Below are 20,302 nucleotides of genomic sequence, written 5' to 3' on the forward strand. Positions count from 1 at the left end.
ACTGTTAGTTCTAAACAAATAAGTGGTGGACACTCGTTAAACTTTGGCGAGGGTGTGATAGATGCCTAGATGGAGCGTCTGGAATTAGCAGTGGTATTCCTGTCAATGAAGGAGTTCATAAAATATTTATCATCTAAGCGGGAGAGCGTATTCGAAAAGCGTTTTTTTTCTTTCAAGTAAACACATCGAAGAAAGCGCAACTCTGGACAAATTTGTACGAAAAATCACAAAAGTTCAAAATTTCATCCGTTAATACAACATTGTAAACTAATTGTGTTACTCGTTTTTTTCCTAAGAAACAGCCATAACAAATGTGAGAATTTTCAGAAATCACTTTGTCATTTAACAACAGCAGCATTAACTTGTTGCTTCACCTCAATTTGTATAAAACAAAAAACAAAAACATGACCGTTTCTTGTGACGGTTGGATAACTGTCCTGTTAGTTCGGCAGCTCACTCGCTTTTAATCTTCCATCTTTGAAAAACCCTGGACTCTTTAAAGTTCGCATACAGTGCATTTCGGACAGATTTTGTGAATTTGTTTACCAAGCAAAACGACGTGGAAGCTTCGAAAAGCAAGTTGTAGAATAAAACTAACTCGAAATTTCCAAGCCAATCTAAACGTCCAAACTCGCCCATCAAATTAAAGCTCGTGACACCTAAAAAAACAAACTTTTACATTGCGATCTCGGGTAATTTAAAAAAATTTATAATTCTTAGTGAAGACAATAGGTAGAGGGTTAAAAAATATCCATTTTATGCCAGAAAAATACTTAAATCAAAGTAAATTTTACGAAAATAAACTCTCTAAAAGTGTCCAATTAGTGACGTTTCATGTGGGAGATTGGTGTGTCTGCTACATACCTAATGTTCGAGCGAGTACAGGAAGTGCTGAACTGAGAATCAGGAGTATAACACAATTTGCAATCAACTGAAAGAAAAACAAAAACATTCAAAACACGGTATACGTTATGAAAGATTTCGAGGAAAAATAATAATAAAAATGCGTCATCACAATATCAAACATCAAGTGTTACCCTGTCCTGATTACAGATGTGTTGTACTATCTTTGACCTCTTTTCTACAGCTACCATAAATATTCTATTATGTTACCATGGCGCATTTTCATGAAATAATTTTTGCATTGAAATGTGTACTTTAAAGATAAACTGTCGCAATTTTTTTTTGCGAAAAGTGTGTCCCGCGAAAAATTTAATTTATATAAATGGCGAAGTATATTCTCGCGAAGTAGTTGTTTTTTACTTCATTTGCATTTGTACTTATTTTCTTGTGTGAAATAATACATAATACATTTTATCGTCATAGCAATGAATATGCGAATGTCAATTCTTGCGAAAATTGCACAATCGCCTACCTTTAAAGTACTGAATAATAGCTTTGCAAAATCCAGAAAAATCTCAAAAATTAGACTGCAAACAAAGAATCTACGTTACAAAGTATCATAACCTATTCGGCGTGTATGTGAAACCGAGGTGGGATGAAAAGAAACACCCAAATCGAAAGAACGCTTTCACTGAAACAGTAATTCTTAAAACGTAGAATTGAAATGAAAATTCAATTCGCCGATTTAAACATGCCAATTCTTAAAAATTCATCAATGCAATGTCTCAGGAAGCCCATTGAGGAAAAGAGTGTTCCAACAAAATATATACGCAGAAAATAATGGTATTACAAAACATAGAAATCTCCTGCGGTGAAGACTTGGATAATTTAAAGTTCTCCCTACCTTCGTCATACTGGTATTATGCTTTTTCGGTTTTAAATGAATAAACAATGGGGAACTGTAAAAACCAACTATGGATGCACTCATTATATAACTAAATTGCGTCAAAGAAAATGCAATATTCATATCTCAAATCACTAATGTATAATATATGATCAAACATATCAGCGAAAAAAACAGAAGTTATCTAGGGAAATAAAAAATTTGCGTCAACTTAGCGAAATTAGTGATCAAGCCAGATGAAAGTTTAATAAACTGTCGCCTTTCATTTATCTTAAATGAACATCTGCATTGTGTGGTCATATCTGTACATGTCGTTTGGACGTCACAAAGACGTTTTTTCCTGTTGATAAAAAAGTTTTTTTTCTCACAAATATAGTCCAAAGTGTTACAAACACCACACTTCTCTATTGCAATGAATTTATCTGACGCATGTTTACAACCCAAAGTTATCTCTGTTACGCATGCGTTATTTTGAACATTAAATGTGTAAAAAAATGTCCTAGTGTTGCTTGCTTATTAAACTATAGTCTGCTGCAGTCTTGTTGGTTAAATTAGAAACCCCAGTCAGTATTACGAACAAAATTTAAAAACACAAATGCAAACAACTCGAGAATGCAGAGATCACGATTCAGCTAGGTAACAATCCTTAATGAGATATACTTGGAAAAGATACAAAATTAAAAAAATCTGTATAAAAATTCCAAACCATCCAAGTTTTGATATTGACATTTTACCCAAAGACGGATACTAAAAACAACAAACAGCATGAATAAGCAGACAGAAAGAAGTAAGAGAGAATTTGCAGAAACAAATTAACGTACACAAACGTTTCTTACCTTATGCATGATGGGTAGCGCGTCAGAACCAAACAGCAGTTTAAAACAATTCATTGCGACCATCAGCAGACAGATAGCCTTGTGGGCAATGAAAAAACACACATAAAAACAAGCTCGTTTAACAAAGTAAATATTACTGATCTACACTAGATCTTTGAAATACACAAGTCAATTCAAAAACATGTTTCTTATTAACTTGCCACTTTGTTCATTTTTGTTACTAAGAGTTATTTAACTTTAAACAAATGGAATCGTGGAAAAATTCATGAAAAAACAATAAGGATACAGAACGTTTAAACACTAAAAGCTTTTACAATGTAGCGACCTGAGCAAACTTTTCTATAGCCAACATTTTGTTTCCAAGTTGAGATCGTTCAACCAATCACTGCTTTTCTACGTGTTTACATATATGCACACTTTTATGTAAGCAACATCAAATAGCAACGAGGTTCAAAAAAAGAAAAAACGGGACTAAAATAAAATTTGATTTTGATAGGTGCACTAGCTTAACTGATAAAGTACACACGGGAACTTAATCTTCCAAAGATGTCAACATGCAACAAGTAAGCAACGAATAGCTTGCAAAAAATAAAACTTACTCACATCATTTTTTTTTCTAGTTTCAGTATTTTTTAACATTACGTATTTTCAAATGTACGCCTCAACCAAAGGCTATATTTTAAAAAAACACGAACGTAGGGAACCTGTAACACATTTTTATGTATTAAATGTACAAAAAGTTAACAAAAGACAAAAAATTCACAGTAACTTACAGTAACTGCTAAAAGTCCGATTAAGCAAAGTGGATATAATAAATTCTTTTCAAAGCCTGAAGCATCTCTTTCTCGCTCTGTTAAGTAAAGCAATAGTCTATTAAAAAACGCTTAACATGTTTAAAGAAAATTTGTCTTGGAACATACCTAATTTTATCTTATCTTTTTTAATATTTTCTATTTTCTCTTCTACAGTTACTTGAGTGTAAGGCTTTTCATAATACATTACTCCATTATTATGGTTCTGCTCTATAATAAACAAAATTAAAAAATTAAAAACAAATAAACAAATGAACAAATAATGAACAAATGAACAAATAATGAACAAACAAAGGAGAAATGGAAGGATAGACGGACATGAACAAGCAGACGCACATAGGGGTGAAATACAAATGAACGAACTAATGAACGTGTGAATTTACGAAAAAAACGCACGAACAAAAATTGGCGAATGTATAAAAAGAGTAAATAAAAACTTATGCACGATTACCTCTCAATTTCCTGCGAAGATTGTCCTCTTCTAATCTTAAGGTTTCGATCTGATCATCGATATCCACAAAAAACTAAAGCGAATTCAATAGAGGTAAGATTATAACCAATAAAAGAAGTGAATTTAAATATAAACTATGTCAAGAAAATTTGAAAATTTAGTAATTTTGTCTGCTAAAAATTTTGTAAGATATGGTGTAAAATCTTACCTTTGGTCTTACAACATAATTTCCAAGAAGGTCAAATAGTCTGGTAAAACCAAGAGGCGTGGAAACTAATATAATAATATACAAACATAAACAGCAAGTTTAAAAACAACAAGGGAATCATGGTACAAATAAAGTATTTTATAGTACTGTCTAATTACGTGAAAATCTTCGTCAATGTTGACATAAGAAACGTAAACAACTCACTCAGCAATAAAAGTGCACCAAACAACGATATACAGGAATATATGAAAGGTAATGGTGGCATCCAACTCTCTAAATAGTAAAATAAAACAACATTTTACACAAGTGTAATTCAGGTTTGTAAGTTAAATGCAGATGTATTTCTTGATTATCATCGGTAATTTTTTTCCAACTTGTTTTTTATTTATGCTAGATGTAACTTGAATTTTCACTCATTTTCTCTTTGAATTTAACTGTTTTTGGTGTATAGGAGCGTACAATAGTAAAACAAAATATAAATGACGTGAAGCACTGGTTCACCGACGATAAGTTTCTGTCGAACACCAATGTTGTAAAGCTATGATGGTTAAAGTACACACATTTATACCCCTACCGGTAAATCGAGATAGCTGGATTGGAAAAATTACACTGGGTTGCAAAAAAAATTTCTGCAGTCAGAATACTGACCGCAGTTCTTGATTGGTTACTTCTATTGTCCTTAACATACGTGATCATTATCAGGAAATAATACCCGTATATGCGTGTCTGTCCGTCCGTCCGTCAGTCTGTCACGCAAAATGGTAGCTTAGCTAGGTAGCGACACGCACGCAATGCGGTATAAAAAGGAAATCCTTCCTTTTCAGCTCCAATGTTCTCACTCACCGGAACAAAGTTAAATAATTCTTGTACTTTTTAGTAGGGTAAGATGAGACCACGCTGACTTTGTTCTCGTTGGTTGATTTTAATTCGGGGTTTACTCTGAAAAATTATTTTGTGTTAATTGGTAGATTTGAATTTTAGGGATTTGCTCTGACACATTTGTTTGCGTCTAAGCTTTCGTATGAGAGAAACTTACTTTGATGTAATCCAAGAAAGCTTGAACTAGACTGCTACAATTATTACACTCACCTGAAACATTTGCTATCCAGCTTAGTTCTTTGTTTGCAACGAAAGCAGAAAATACCCAAACAAGAGTTGATACCAAAACAAGTAGCAGCAGTAAAACAACAAACGTCTCATAAATTCTAGCCTTTATACCCTGTATGTTTTAAAAAATATTTTACGTAATTAAAAAGAAATACACCATGTTCCAGTGTAATATATAAAACAACATTGCTTTATTGATTTACAAAACTTGACATCTTGTCAAGAACTTTTTAAATATTCCTCCCTATGGAGCCATATATTTTGCAATCATGAAATACGTAAAATGTTTTTATTCAGCATTTAAATCTGCCATCTCCAGTAATCAGCAACACAGTGTGTTAGTACAGGAATATGTGGAAATATGCTGTAACGATTTACAAGAGATGGTAAAATATATAATAGAAAGCACTATAGAGTTTGCAACATTAGCGTAAAAATTACATGCGCGTTTTAATGATTTTTTTCACTAAAAATATATAAACTGTTGTTTATCATACTTTTGTTGAGCCAGAGAATCCTTCAGATTCAGTGAAGAAGTATGCAAATGGCATTGCCACAAACATTGCCATATAAGTTCCAAGAAATATTTGATTCCATAAACCTGAAATTAATAAAACATTTTACTTTCTCCCTCAAAAATTCTAAACTAATTCTGAATAATTACTTTATTAAAACACCTTTGAAGTCCACCGAAAATTTAAAACATTGTACATCTGTAGGGATGTTTTTTTGCGTTTTTCATTTTATTTTACCTTGAGCAACACAGAAACGTACCGTGTATGAGGGAGTCATTCAACCACTTGACATAATAACTGTCTGGATATGAGATCAGTATCTCGTTACTGAATATGGAGAAGGGTAGTAACAAAACTGCACCAATGGAAACTGTCATTGTAAAACAACACAGCCATATGCTAAAGAAATGTTTTAGTGAAACATAATTTAGAATGATTTTTTATATTACAATAAGAACAACTTTAAATTAAAAAATCATTAGCAACTTACGCTACCCTGTATACAAGATCATCTTCATAATCTGAAAAAGGAATAAAAAATAGCGAATATCTTCTATTTAAAGTATATTTTAATATAAATTGGATTAATAACATTTTTAGTCAAAACCAAGTCCTTATCTTCTTTTGTTTTTTCCTTCAAATCTTGCAAAAAAGTGTTACTTTTACATACCAGATTCTTCCAAAGATTTCTTTTTGTAACGACTGATGATAACATACGATGAGAAGTAAAGAATTATGAATGTTAGGAGTGAAATCTAAACAAAGAAAAAACTGTATTTGTATATTTTTAAAGACAGTATTAGTTGTAAAAAAGAATTGGCAAAATACTTAGGGTATTAACAAACTATGCATAATGACAACAGCAGAAAATTAATTAAAGCCATTTTAGGAATATTAACAAAAGTATGTTTGGCATGGATATATTTTTTTCAAATTTCAATAACACAATAAATTTTTAAAAGTTTAAAACTTTCTCGCAACCCGGAAGATTGCAACAATAATTCAAGAGTATAAACAAAAACATTTTGTTAATCAACAGAAAATTTTACTAACATGTAAAAAAACAGCATTTGAAAACAGAAGCAATTACAAAAATATTTGTGTGTATTACTTACTACGTATTGTCGCACAGATTCGTAAAATAACTTCTCATCAACAAACTCACTTGAGGTGGATAAATTAAAGTCAAACATTCTAAAAATATATATATACTTATGAAAAAATATGGAAAAGTGTTACATTATGATGTCCTCATACTTGTAGCATTATACCACAACCTTATACTTCCCCCCTTAAGTTATACCTTTTTAAAGCCCTGGCAATGTCTTTTTTTAGAGGTTTTTTCAGCGAAACAAAACATTTTTAGCAAACATTAAAAAAACACCAATACCGTATTCTCCTGTATATAACCCACACATCGTATAACCCGCAGCTTAGCTTTTTTAGGGAGTTATAAACTAGATGCTATCAGATAGCCCGCACCTTCATATAACCTGCATAAAATTTCAACCGATGTGTTTTACTTACCTGCACCTTTGCATAACCCACATCATGTTAAGAAAAAAATTCAGCGTATTTGTATTTACCCTAATCATTTTATAAACATGTGCGTGTGTTCTGTTTTTTTCATGCTGGAGACAAGTGGGGACGTTTAAACTCGTGAACCCCAAACACGAGAACTGAGTGTCTGAACTAGCGAATCTCTTAGTCTTAACTTCCTTGTCTCTGATTGCCGAAATAATGATGAATTAATATTAATTTGACAAGTCGATCTTCTGCTAATGCCGACAGTACTAAATCAGACAATACTGTTTTCTTTTTATTTGTAGACGATGTACGGAATGTTCTTTTCTAATGTTTGTAGAATTTTGTTATCTATTTATATCTCAGCAATCACAGTGTGCATAATAAAATGAATGGCAGCAATAAGGAGGAGATAGTTGCGTGTGTCTTATTAATTGTATTTTATATTTATTTTTGATATTTGAGTTGCTCGAAGGTAGTGAAGATAAAAAAAGAAATTACTATCTATACTTTAATTTTACCATTTTTCAAAATTTTTACCAGGAATTAATAATTAAGTCCTGGGGACTAGGTTGTGAAATACATGTCAATGATCTCCAGAATTGTGTTTCAGAGAGAGCTCGTAATATTAGCAATGGCAAGCAATAGAAAGAAAATAGAAAGCAATTTCACTGTGTAAAAAAATTAAATCATGTAGTTGAAGTAAGATTACGTAGGTATAGGATCGCGCATGCAGTTATATTAATGTACGCATTTTATCTCGTTGGTACTATTTTCTTCATTGAATGTATAAACTTCAAATTTCGCAATAAATGACAGAAAATATAAAACTTATCACATAACCTGCACCAAAATATAACCCGCACCAACTGTGGAACTCGTAGAAATCAACTTATAACTCGCGGGTTATATACCCAAAAATATGGTAATAGAATTAAAAAACAAGGTATTTGAAAGAGGGTTTGATACAGGATCAGCCTTCCATTGTGTATTCTTTTCCAGTAAATCATTTTTCACTGACTTTAAGCACCTCCAGTGCTGGACGTAGGTTCGAACGTCACCTAAGTCAAATTTTTTTTCTTTTTTAAGATTTTATTGGAAAGTCGCAAATATTATTTATTCCGAGGATTAAAAATCTGTTTTCTGAAACATAAAGCAAAAAACGAGAAGAAGATAAGAAAAAATTTATTGTCACTATTCGGCCTCTGTAGTAGTAATTAAAAGTCATATTAGCAAATTTACGTTTTGGCACTAAAAGTGTGTGTATTGGTTGGTTGTTTTTTTCCTAGACCTTGGGCTGAAAGAGGGAATAAAGTCACGTTTAAGAGTAGTACTAGCCCAGCTAACTAAGCTTTCTTCTTCGAGTTGATAAAATGAGTTTCTCTCAAATAAAAGCTTAGACACAAACGAATGACTCAGTGGAGTTTAAATTGAACAATGTGACTAATCGCTTCGGAGGCCATTTTAATTTATCTGTGAGTTGTTTACCAAGCTTGGCCAAATCTATCTCTGGTAAAAACTTTGTAGAATACTTGTTAGGGAGAATGAAACCACACGTGGGATATTCGGGATGAAAAGGGATATTCGGGATGAAAAGGGCTTTTCCCGATAATAATCATGGAGCAGAGAACAATAGAATTAGCCAATCAAAAAGCGCGGCCAGATTTTGGCCGCAGAAAAATCGTTTGAGACCCAGCGTAATTTTTCCCACCTTAACTACTCCGATTTCCCGGTGGTAAGAAAAGTTACGCTAGGTCTCCTGGATGGAGTAGTATATGCTAATCAAAGGAATCTTATAGCCTATCTCTGTGATCAAACCCAACTAAACTACACCTAACTTTTTCGAACGCAAAAAAAAAGTTCTGAAAAGTAAAAAGGAAAAATTATCAAAACGGTACCCTATAAAGTTAATACAGAGTGGTAGTTAGAACGCTAAAACAGCTTCTTCACAGGGAAATCCCAAATAACATGACCAGCTGTTGAAGTGAATTTTCCCAGCTAAAAATAGCTGTAGCTGTCTAAACAACACCACCCTGTTATTAAAGTATTGTGGCAAAAAATTATTCTGAAGGTTAAAAAATATACAAAAAAAGGTTCAGAAGGATAATATCTTTCGAAAACACACAAAAAAACCATAAAACATAGGCGTAAAACTTTTTTAAACAACAATAGTTTTTAGCACAATTTTTATAATCTTTTAGGGACTTGAAAATATATACTTTTTCAATAACAATAGTTAATAACAAGATGTTACACTTTATTACTTTGCACTAATACCTAAGGAGATTTTATCTTTAATAAAGTTTAACAGTGAAACTTGCAGTGATAGATAGATAGATAGATGTGCATATTTTACATGGCTAGCCTCACAAATATTGAGGGATATACCCTGTCTATTATTTCCAGGAGGGGCCATGGCGTAGGTGGAGAGTCCTAGAGTATTTAATGCTCATTTTGAGCTACGCAGACCCAATTAGAGCCCGCGTTCTACTAGACAACTCCGGCAACATCCAACGACCCACACAGTGTGCCATCTTCCCAATTTCCCTCACATGGCTTGGGTTAACCCGGGGCTATGGTAACATTCACTCGCCCACGTTGAATCACCGTCAAGAGGAATCGAACCCCGGTCTCCCGCACAGAGTACGAGAGCTATAACCACTAATCTACGGCGCCACAGTCATGAGAAAATAATTACTCTTTGCTTTGTCATGAAGCTTTTGTTAAATCACTCACAACAATAGCTCTTCCAAAGATCATTAAAGCAATTACGAAAAACAAAAGATAAAAGAGCTTTCAACTTATAAGTTTAGTGTATTCTGACAATAGGTTATATATACAACCTCTGCGGTCAGCTCTAAATAATTAAGGTATGTCTGTATAGCAAATATTTAAAAAAAAATGCATATTTAAGCATGATGGAATTGAAATGTCTCTTGAACATTGAGTGTTTACACGCTTTTGTGCTGTTGATTTGAGAAGTAGAATACCATTGCTTGCTTTATCATCATACTGATTGTTATAGATTTTATACATTTCAGTCGTGTGGCTTTGTAACTTCTATAAATTGAGATGGCGATTCAAGTGACTGTACTCTGTCCTTATAACAAAGGTTTATTATACCAGGGGGAGTTCTGTAGTTCTCCTTTGGACATTTTTAATAACAGCTAATTTTTTTTTCAACCATGGGTAAGACGGTGCTGATAAGCCGTAAACGTGACTTTTCAAATAAAATCGGTGGTTGCCCCCCGAAACCGCCCGCACTTTCCCGAACTCGCCCGGAACATTCCCGAAATGCAATTCCTTGTAACAAACCATGTGGACGATGGTTGGGAAGAAGGCGCTTGAAGAGAAAGAAGTTAATAAAGTTTATATATCAGTTATTTATGAAGTAAACTTTTTCAAAAACCGTCAAAAACAGTTCTTCTAAGAACTTCGCTACCACAATTTTAATTTTTATAGTTTTTTTGAATCATATATTAGTGTCTGCTTTTTTTTGTTTTTTTTTCGGGCATTGTTTGGGCTTATCCGGGTTTTTTCGGGCCAATACCTGATTTTTTTAGGGCGTATGCGGCTTATCGGCACCCTCGTATTCTACATGTGGTCTTACACCAATGATTCAAATAAAAAGTTTAAAATTATCACGGTTTAAATGATCAAACGTTCTCCTTATGAAACCCATGATTTGAGTTGCCTTTGATGCTTTCTCTGCCATATGGGTACTGAAGGTCAAGTTATCATCAATAAGCACTCCAAGATCTTCTTCTAATTTGGAGGACTTCAATGGTAGGTTCATTCATATATGTTCTGCTTGGAGAAGGTCTATGTTACTGCCAATGTTCATTGATACACATTTATCAGGATGAAACTTTAAAAGTCACATGACTATTGGTGCAGATTATTGATATCATTTTGAAGCAGTTCTTAGTACAGATCAATGAAATTCCTCTGAATAATTTGTTATTGTAAGCAAACTAGATACAATTCTGAATGACTTATGATGTCAACTTATTTATTTATGCAAATCACAAATAGAACCGACCAAGGACAGGACCCTGAGAAATACCACTCAAAACACGAGACAATTCTGACTGTACACTATTTACCTTAATATAGATTGTGGACGATCAGTTAAAAAAGGTTTTCTCAATCCAATTAATGATGACTTGCAGGAAGAGGTTATAGCGCGTACGTGAAAGTTATAAATAGCTAGCTAACAATAAAAATTTTAGCTACAAACACAAAAAAAACAAAAATAGATAAAAAAAATTACAGACAAAGTCTTACCTATTGTTGAACGTTACTCAATCGCAACAGCTTGGCTGCCATTTTAGTTGTTTATGTTTTAAGAGATATTGCCGGTTACCGGTACATAATCGGTTGTTGATAGCTCAGGGGTCGAAAGACTGATGAGCTAAAAATGGCTGACCATATATAAAGGCTCGTCAATGGAAAAGTGGAATTATAGGCCCGTTAGTTTGCTGCCGGCCTTGTCAAAGGTGTTTGAGCAACTTATCGCAAAACAACTTAACACCTTTATGGAGCCTCGCCTCTCTAATTTCCTCTGTGGATTTAGAAAGGGATACAGTCCCCAACACAGGGCGGGAGTCAAACCACAAGCTGTTGTAAAGCTGATCAGTCAAAACATTTATCATCTTCTGGGAAAGTTGCTTGGACAGCTCTGGTGAAGTTGGTACTGTTCTTATGGATCTCTCAAAAGCCTTTGATTGTCTTTCTCGTGACGTATTGATTGCCAAAATTGAAGCGTATGATTTATCTTTTCCCATTTACAAAATAGGAAACAAAGAGTGAAAACGGGGAATCTTTCTAGTGATTGGCTTAAAGTTCTTTCAGGAGTTCCTCAAGGTTCTGTACTAGGCCCTATTTTGTTTAATATTTTCATCAACGACATATGTTTTATCGTCTCTCACTCTTCACTTTGTAATTTGATGACAACACCCTACATGTTTGTGATATAACTATAGATAATGTTATTAGAAAGCTAAATCTTGATGTAAAGAGTATTATTGAATGGTTTGGTCAGAACGGAATGATTGCAAATCCTAAAAAATTTCAAATGATCATTCCACGACACCAACCTGAAAGTATATCTCTTTCTGTAGGAATGGTTGATATTTTGAATTCTGATAGCGTCAAACTTTTAGGGATTTATATTGACTCAAAGTTATGTTTTAACTTACATGTGAAAGAAGTGTGCAAAAACGTTTCGCAAAAAACGAAAGCTCTTGCACGTATACGTAATTTTCTAAATCCGCTGCAAGTCACTCGTTTATTTTACGCATATACTTTGTCACAATTAAACATTGCCCTCTTGTGTGGATGTTTTGTAATAAAAGGTCTCATCAACTCCTTACAAGTACTCACCGTCGGGCTTTATCAGTGAGATACATTGACTTCTCTTTTACAGACTCAGACTATTTGGCTCGATTGAATCAGGACTCACTTCACCAGAAAAACCTCCACTGTTTAGTTATAGAAGTGTACAAAATTTTACGCCACATTGGGCCTAGCTTAATGTGGTCTACTTTTGATAGGGTGTTCCACCCTTACGAGCTCGTAAGAGGTGTCAGTGTTAGAATCCCAAGGGTCTGCAACAATTATGGTTTAAATTCTTTCTACGTCAGAGCGGCGCAAGCACGGAACCACTTGTCAGTGTCCATAAAAAATGCGCCCTCTTTGAATGAATTTAAAACATTGTAAAACATATACTGTCAGTGCTCTATTTGTCGGTAACGACGTATGTGTATGGAAATGTTTTTAACATTGTATTTAGTTTTTACGTTTTATTAGTTGGTGTAGATTAGTTATTTTGACTACACATGTAAACCAACTCTAAATAAAGAAATAATAATAATAATAATAATAATAGATTGAACAATTATAGATTTTCTGAAGAACCAATTTTTTTAGTCTAAATTTTAGGAAATTTAAGCAGATTTTAGTCATCCTGTTAAAAAATTTTCTGTACCCTTACCCCAAATTAAGGGAAATGGAATTAATGTCAAAAGACAGTAGTCGTTGATTAATAATTACCATACTTAATATAAAGAATATACAAAGGTCTTTAAAATATAAATTAACTTAAGCAGTTTGATAGGAGAGATCTATGGAAGCTGGAACATAGTTCTCTCCACCATCTGTCGTTGTCACAATCATCGGAATAACAGTTGGCTGCTGATTCATGGAAGTATCTGCAAGTTCGTATTCCATAAACGAGTGTTGAACTGATGGACGAATATATTTTGTCGGCTGCGAACGCGATTTTCTGGCCTTTTTTTCTACAAAAATGAAGGGTAGAAATTGTAACAGAAAAAAGCTTACTAAAAGGGTCGATCGTTAAAAAAATTGGATGGCTTCCTGCTTTTTATCGATCGACTCGACCATTATAATTCAAGTATAAAACCGCTTTAAATTATCATGTGTATTACTTGTTATGATTAGTTCTAAAAAATGCAAAAGAATACCTTAATCAGAACTATTTTGATGGGAAAAAATGGATAAATTTTATTTAAAAAACCCACTAAATTACATCCACACCCTGTAGTTACTAACGCATGAAAAAAGACATCTTGAGTAAACCCTCCAGCTTTAAAGAACAGCTTTAAATGACATGTATCTATATTGTAGAACATTTACAAAACGAAATAGTATAGTATAGTGTATTCTCACAATAATTTCAGGTTACTACAACCTCTAGGGTCAGCTCATAATAAATAGATAAATAGTATTAACATAAAAAATAATTTTTTAATACTTTTTTAAATGTGATTGGTAAAATATTTAACTTTGCTTTAAATAGACTTTAATCTTACTTTTAGGTACTGGTTCAGGAAACAATGGCAGTCCAACAGCTATCATAACAGCCATTATATGCGAACATCGTTGACTGAATGAGCAGGAACAAGACTCTCGAGGAAATAAACGAACAGCTTGTAAACTTCCTGATGGTGATTTTACCATGAAAGCCTGTAGAGAAGATTTTAACCAATACACGCGCAGTACATGAATCTGAATGAAGTACTTTAATAGCAGAAGAAAATATATCTCATGGGTATTAACTTTTGTGCATATTTGCTTGTAAAAAGCTGCATAGGTATTTGTTTTAAAAAATGACGTAAAAATTGTTAAATATTTTCTAAAGAGAAGTCATTACTCCCCTATTCAAACAAGTATCCTTGTAATGAATATTTGTTATGATTTTTCGCGACAGTTTTCGCCAATGGTACTTTGGATAATAATACATGGGTACACAATTTCGCGAATTTGAAAAACCTGCTGAAAGCGTGAAAATTTACTATTAAATTACTTCAATCATATTAATTTAGACCTCAAGTTTTTGGCAGTACCTTTCCTGCAACGAACCTGAAGTTTAAATTCATGAAAAAAAATGCCTAAAAATTACAAAAAATGGCAAAATAAAAAAATCAGTTTCTAAAAACTTTTGTTAATTATCTATCATGTCATAACTATACTTACTATAATACCAGGATTATTAGCAAGATTGCATAAAATATCTTCATACCTGAAGCTGATGACTGTGAACAATGTTGTCCATTTCAACAATTCTTTGAGCTTGGATTACACTTCCAACTTCTCCTTCTTCCTGCATCTCTTCAAAAACTAACGAAATGCCACGTACCTTTAGAATGTTTACGATCTCTTGTGGCTCATACAGTTTAGTTGGCAATGTTAACTCATCAGCTTCGCGTTTAAGAAAGTTTAACTCAGGACTGAGTTTATATTTTCCAACACCGCAGAAACCTTTCATTACATTGGTTGACAAGAAGAGCTGCAGGTGATATAAAGATGGCAAAAGAATATCTAATGTGACAACTTTAAGCTCTTGTAAATGACGCACTACAACTTGTAGATCAAGATTTCTGGCACCAATAACACCCATCTGTGGATGATACAATTTATACCTTTCAAGTAGCCACCTTCCTAATCTTTTACGAATAATTTCTAATAAGTATTCATTGAAATAAGTAACAAAATTTTCATCCCATTGATTTTTAAACTTTTCCAAATTTTGTTGAAATTCGTCATACGAGGGGCTGTTTAAGAGAATCCGAAGATCTTCAGCACGGTCTGTAATAGCTTTTACACTTTGGTTGCTTTTTCGAAGCCATGATCTGGCAGTCATTAGAACCAGCTCCCAGTCATAAACTTGCATAAAGTTAGGAAATACTAAATTTAGAGGTGTTGCAAAGTTATGTTCTTGGCTTGTAACTACAGCAGTTTCTAGTTGGTCAAGTAAGGGTATGTTTTCAGACACAGTACGTAACAATTTCTCATATAATGGGTATTCACCAGTCGATTCTGTGATCAAAAATTGTAGAGGTATCACAGGCCTATCAGAAAATGCAGCATGTACGAAATTAAAAGTTGTGACATAAAATTTACCAACTTTAAATGTTTCATGAAAAGAAAAAACTAAAGGTCCAGCATTGAGTTTTAACAGGTTTTCTACCTCCAAAGCTAAATCATTCAGTCCTACTATCATTGCAAAATCAGGAAATGTCCGTACATAATGAAAAAAACCTGGCAATTCTGTGCCAAGACTGTAAAGAGTAGCCATATCTTCTGTAGAAGGGCGTTGCTTTTCAGTTGCTTTCCGCAAATTCCTACGAATATTCCGCACTTGAATTTTGTTGCGTGGAGTAAGTACTGGATTACCAAGTGTGTCCAATGTTTGAGATTCAAGAGTTGTTTCCTGAAGTACTCTATTCGGTGTTCCATATGGTGATTCTACTTTAAACGAAATATTTTTCCTAACAGAAGGCGCGGTTGCAAAGTATGGGTCACTTGATCTTTTTGTATTTCCATGTGGGTGGTCAATCATAATAGACTCGTCACCAATGTAATGGCATAGCACCGGCCGGGGAAAACGCTGATCTCCAATCAAAGTATAAACATGGCGCTGGAACTTATTGGTTTTACCTTCTGGATTTTTTCCAATGAAAAACAGCTTTTTGACCAAAGGGTCACGCTTTGGGATTTCTTTTGAACCATAATTCACCCAACGATACTGATCACATTTCCAGTTATCTAAACAAATATGAAAAATTGCATGCAACGTTAACTGCCTGTTGGTCTGTTGAAATAACCTGAGTATTTCTAAATCATTTTAGGTCATACAGCCAACGTGATTATATATCTTCCCTTTTGGGATGCCCATATAGAGTGTACACAAAAACAACACTGCAATAAGCATTTTATAGATTCTTCTCCTATTTCAAAACCTGTCTGCCGCAAATTTTATGTTCTGAATGTACAAAAATTTTTTAGCCGAAATAGCAAATGATTCCCACAAATTTTCCAATAAAACCTACATAGCAAAGGAATAAAAGTGTATAAGGGTCCATAAATGTGCAATTGTGCAGAACTTAATTTTTAGTTCAAAATCACAAAAACTTCTTATAAACTTATAAAACAAAGCAAGATACAAAAAGAAGAAGAATAACTATGCAAATAAAAAATATAAAATAAGATTAGAATTTAAGGGGAATGTCCAATAATTACCATAGATACTAAAACAAGGAACCAGAATAACCAGCAGTAACTAGAAGCAGCATTTTAAAGTGACCACCAGTATTATGAAGTAACCAACAGAGAACCAGCTGTTTTTTTAAGTTACTATTAGAGAACCAGCAGTTAGTATCAATATACTCCAGAAAGGAAGCAATGGTGGCCCCAAGGTTTAGATACTTTATGCTCTTGCTAACTAGCTACTTTTAAGGTTTTTTTTACAAGGTCCAATAAAATGCATCACGCGAAGAATAATTTCTGCGAATATGAATAAAATATGAAACAATAATTAATCAACTTAAGTTATTTATTTTGCTTAAAACAAAAATGGAAACAAAAATAGTGTTTTCAGGATTAAAGGTCATTATTGTAACATTTTTCAAGGAAAATTTGAAAGCATAAATTTTTAACTTAAACAAAGATAAAATGTATATATAGATTTGAACAGATATTACCAAAATAGAAGAATGTTAAATTAAAAGAAAAAGTATATATATTTCTGCCAACTTGACTTAAAATTGACTTGAATACACAGTGGTTGTAGTTATAAGCATTTATTCAAACTTGATTTGAAAAGACAACATAATTATAAAAGAAGCAAAGTCACAAAAGTATAAAAACTCTTATCGAATAGAACTAAATGTTTTACATGCGAGTTCGTATAAGTTATTCGATGTTGCAGCCTTTCGTTTTAGGCTTGTGTATCTCTGAAGGTTTGAGATGATTCTGTGTTCCTTTCATACATTTATTGAATTAAAAGTATTAGTCAAATTCTTTAAGACACATGATAATATAATGAAATACACGTTTCCAAAGGATTTTTTTGACTGTTTTTGTCCGTATATTTGTTATATTTGGTTTACAATTCAGACATAATATTTATTTAGGATATTGAGTTTGTTTTTGTTAATTCTTGCAAGTGGTTTTAAAATACTATACAGTCAGTATATATATGTTTTTTCAAAAAATCTTCAATCTTTTAATCAAGTGTTTATAAAGCTCAAGTTACACCAGACAAACATTTCAGAAAAAATGGGTCATGAACTGCTGTGTACATTATAAAATGTCGCACATTCGAATCAGTAGTTGCGTTAATTTCGTTTTTATCTATTTAACTGGTCGTTATATTGTGGTTACTTAAAAAAACTGCTGGTTCTCTGTTGGTTACCTTAAAATACTGGTGGCTCTCTGGTGGTTACTTAAAAATACTGCTGGTTTCTACTTTTAACAACAACGAATAAGTACGTAAGCCTGGGGTATAGCTAGTACTCAATTTTGCTAAAAAAAATTAATAAAAAATTTTTTAATAATTATTTAACGTTTTAGCTTTCCTTTTCTCCATATTTTCTGTAATGTAGATCGTACTTTATTGTCACAAACAAATGTATACAAAAACTTACAAGAAAACGTTCCTATACAAACATATAAATCACTGCATTTTGTTATAAAAGATAGAGCAATTTAAACCACTGTTTTCAATAGGATTAAAAGAGTATAAAAGTGGTTGGTGTGAAATAAAGAATGTCCATTCATTTAAAAACATATACAAAATTATTTTTGATTTGTTTAAACAAATTTGCAGTTTCCTCCATTAGTGGGTGCTTGGTTAGCCAACTAGTTACCTAGCTAACTACCTAAAGAAAAGCAAGCTGAGCTACAAAGAGCAAAAAACTGCAAATGGCATGTGGCATTCTGTTTTGTTTACAAAGAGTTTGTGGCACAACAAAATGCACAAAACAATGACCCTAATTACATGCATTTGTAGATGAGGCTTGTCGTAACACATGGGAATGGGCCTTCCACGCCACTGATAAGCAAATGCTCACACAAATGTTCGCATAAAAAGTCTTGACTTTGTATTTTTGCGTGTTGAAATAACCATGACCCACCTTGTTCTTCCGGACAAGCTGGTACAAATAAATAAGCTTCTCCAGCTTTAGGTTTCATCGGTGGTGAATGAACATATTCGTACTGTTCTACATTTTCTAGTAGCTTGATTACGTCGCCAATATCTAACTGTCTCTCGGATGTCATACAAGGCATCTTAGACAAAATATTTGAGATAAAACTAAAACCTCAGTAGCAAAGAAATGGCAGACCGGTCTGTTCCGTCTTCTCGAAGAAAAGGTAATGGCGGCAAGTAAAATACTGACTTTACTGGCCACGGCCCGACAAGGTCCTGGGACTTGGTAAAGAAAAACAACCTCTGCTTTGTACTTTTTTTCCAGGATTCCCCTGTGTCTTAAAAATGTCACTGGCCTTGTGGGGCTCGATATGTTACTCACATTACTAAGGGTGCATATTTAACAGCAGGCACTTGTTATTCGAGAACTGAAGTTACTGGCAACTATATGGAAGTTTAGAAACAACCTGGCACCCAGGACTTGTTTTTATATCGCGTCATTTTGCAGTTAAAAATAAAAGAGCAACAGGCCCTATCCTCGTCCATTTGTATCGCCGTCCCAATGTCAGAAAAGATACGAAACTTCCTGGAGGAAACGAGGTTGCAGGCCTTGGAAACGAAGGAACCTCGTCGCCCGACAAGGCTTCTTTTTACTTTTTTCTTTTTGGTGTCGACACACTGGAGACGTGACGAGACTAATGTTTGTACGAATATGATCTTCTGGATAACTTTGTTTAATAGAGCCACTAATAAAATCAACGTCATGATCAACTTGACGGCTGCCCTAGTGACAAACGTTCTTGAAACATTGAGGACGACCATAAACTTTCGCAGGATGCCTAATTTTTAAAAAAATAGCAAAAGTGACAGTTTCATCACTAAAAATAGGTGGAGCTGCATTTAAAATATGACGAAGTTAAGCACCAGCCTTTTCCTCGTGGCTTTTTGGGGGTTTAATCCCTGGGGACGAAGTTGCTTACGCTAATATTAAAGAAAAATCTATAAAAAAATTAAAAAATCATATTAACACATAATTTCACAATGCTTTGAGTTCACGCACGAAAAACCTGCAAAAAAAGTTTTTTAACTGAGGAATAAGCAAACGGAAAATTTAGCCTGGTGTGATATAACAACTCCGTTTTAATTATAACTTTTTGCGTTCTTTAATTCCTCAATTTTTTAATAAAAATCTGCTCATTCCCTAATTTTGCACAAATGTCAAGGTTTTTTACGAAAACTTAAATTCCACAACTTTTTCTGCCGCAAAAAGTTTATTCCTTTAAATCGAAAAAGAGGGAGCTTAGGTTTAGTACCGAGAAAAAAAGCGGTATTTTTGAGTAAAAAGGTTTTTGGATTGAAAGATCAGGCAACCGTTTCTTTGCCTGCGTTTCACAGGTTTGACAGGATCACAAGTGGACAACACGAGTTGGATCACAAGAATCCACATAATACAAATAAAACAATCGTCTCCTTTCTCCTGCAATGTTGTATTTATCTTCTTTAAATCTCGCATCTGCAAAGTTCGTCATTTTCCCCTTGGCGTCACCACGAAACCGATCTTTTATAAACAACTGTGTTTCAACGCTAAGTTGCGACAAAACATTGTCCTCCAAATTTTGTTTCGTCTTTCGAGCACTCCACTCATCACGC

The 20,302-nt window shown here is 33.5% G+C and overlaps 2 protein-coding genes across 2 annotated transcripts; both read right to left on the minus strand.

Moving 5' to 3' along the window:
• Positions 1-385: 385 nt before the first annotated feature.
• On the minus strand, positions 386-11,729 carry LOC130621743 (limb region 1 protein homolog). Its single transcript, XM_057437086.1, has 17 exons — positions 11,488-11,729; positions 6,792-6,870; positions 6,347-6,431; positions 6,167-6,197; positions 5,936-6,075; positions 5,659-5,762; positions 5,144-5,273; positions 4,259-4,327; positions 4,055-4,119; positions 3,847-3,919; positions 3,504-3,605; positions 3,357-3,433; positions 2,584-2,661; positions 2,421-2,494; positions 1,748-1,838; positions 865-931; positions 386-659 (listed from the first exon to the last, which is right to left on the minus strand). Exons 2-17 carry the CDS (start codon positions 6,867-6,869, stop codon positions 454-456), a joined length of 1,470 nt encoding a protein of 489 aa, XP_057293069.1. The 5' UTR covers position 6,870; positions 11,488-11,729; the 3' UTR covers positions 386-453.
• A 1,510-nt stretch (positions 11,730-13,239) lies between these two features.
• LOC130621740 (uncharacterized) lies at positions 13,240-18,896 on the minus strand. The gene is made up of 4 exons (XM_057437083.1): positions 18,639-18,896; positions 14,744-16,269; positions 14,034-14,187; positions 13,240-13,499 (listed from the first exon to the last, which is right to left on the minus strand). Exons 1-4 carry the CDS (start codon positions 18,790-18,792, stop codon positions 13,303-13,305), a joined length of 2,031 nt encoding a protein of 676 aa, XP_057293066.1. The 5' UTR covers positions 18,793-18,896; the 3' UTR covers positions 13,240-13,302.
• Positions 18,897-20,302: the final 1,406 nt, after the last annotated feature.

Source organism: Hydractinia symbiolongicarpus, chromosome 12, assembly GCF_029227915.1.
Source record: "Hydractinia symbiolongicarpus strain clone_291-10 chromosome 12, HSymV2.1, whole genome shotgun sequence".
Taxonomy (NCBI): domain Eukaryota; kingdom Metazoa; phylum Cnidaria; class Hydrozoa; order Anthoathecata; family Hydractiniidae; genus Hydractinia; species Hydractinia symbiolongicarpus.

Coding starts and splice junctions, on each gene's coding strand:
- LOC130621743 (XM_057437086.1), bottom strand. CDS start 6,869: ATGTTTGACTTTAATTTATCCACCTCAAGTGAGTTTGTTGATGAGAAG. Junction 6,198..6,346: donor GAAATCTTTGGAAGAATCTG/GTATGTAAAAGT, acceptor TTCCTTTTTCAG/ATTATGAAGATGATCTTGTA. Junction 5,763..5,935: donor GAATGACTCCCTCATACACG/GTACGTTTCTGT, acceptor TATTAATTTCAG/GTTTATGGAATCAAATATTT.
- LOC130621740 (XM_057437083.1), bottom strand. CDS start 18,792: ATGCCTTGTATGACATCCGAGAGACAGTTAGATATTGGCGACGTAATC. Junction 16,270..18,638: donor AGCTTGTCCGGAAGAACAAG/GTGGGTCATGGT, acceptor ATATTTGTTTAG/ATAACTGGAAATGTGATCAG. Junction 13,500..14,033: donor TCCTGAACCAGTACCTAAAA/GTAAGATTAAAG, acceptor TCATTTTTGTAG/AAAAAAAGGCCAGAAAATCG.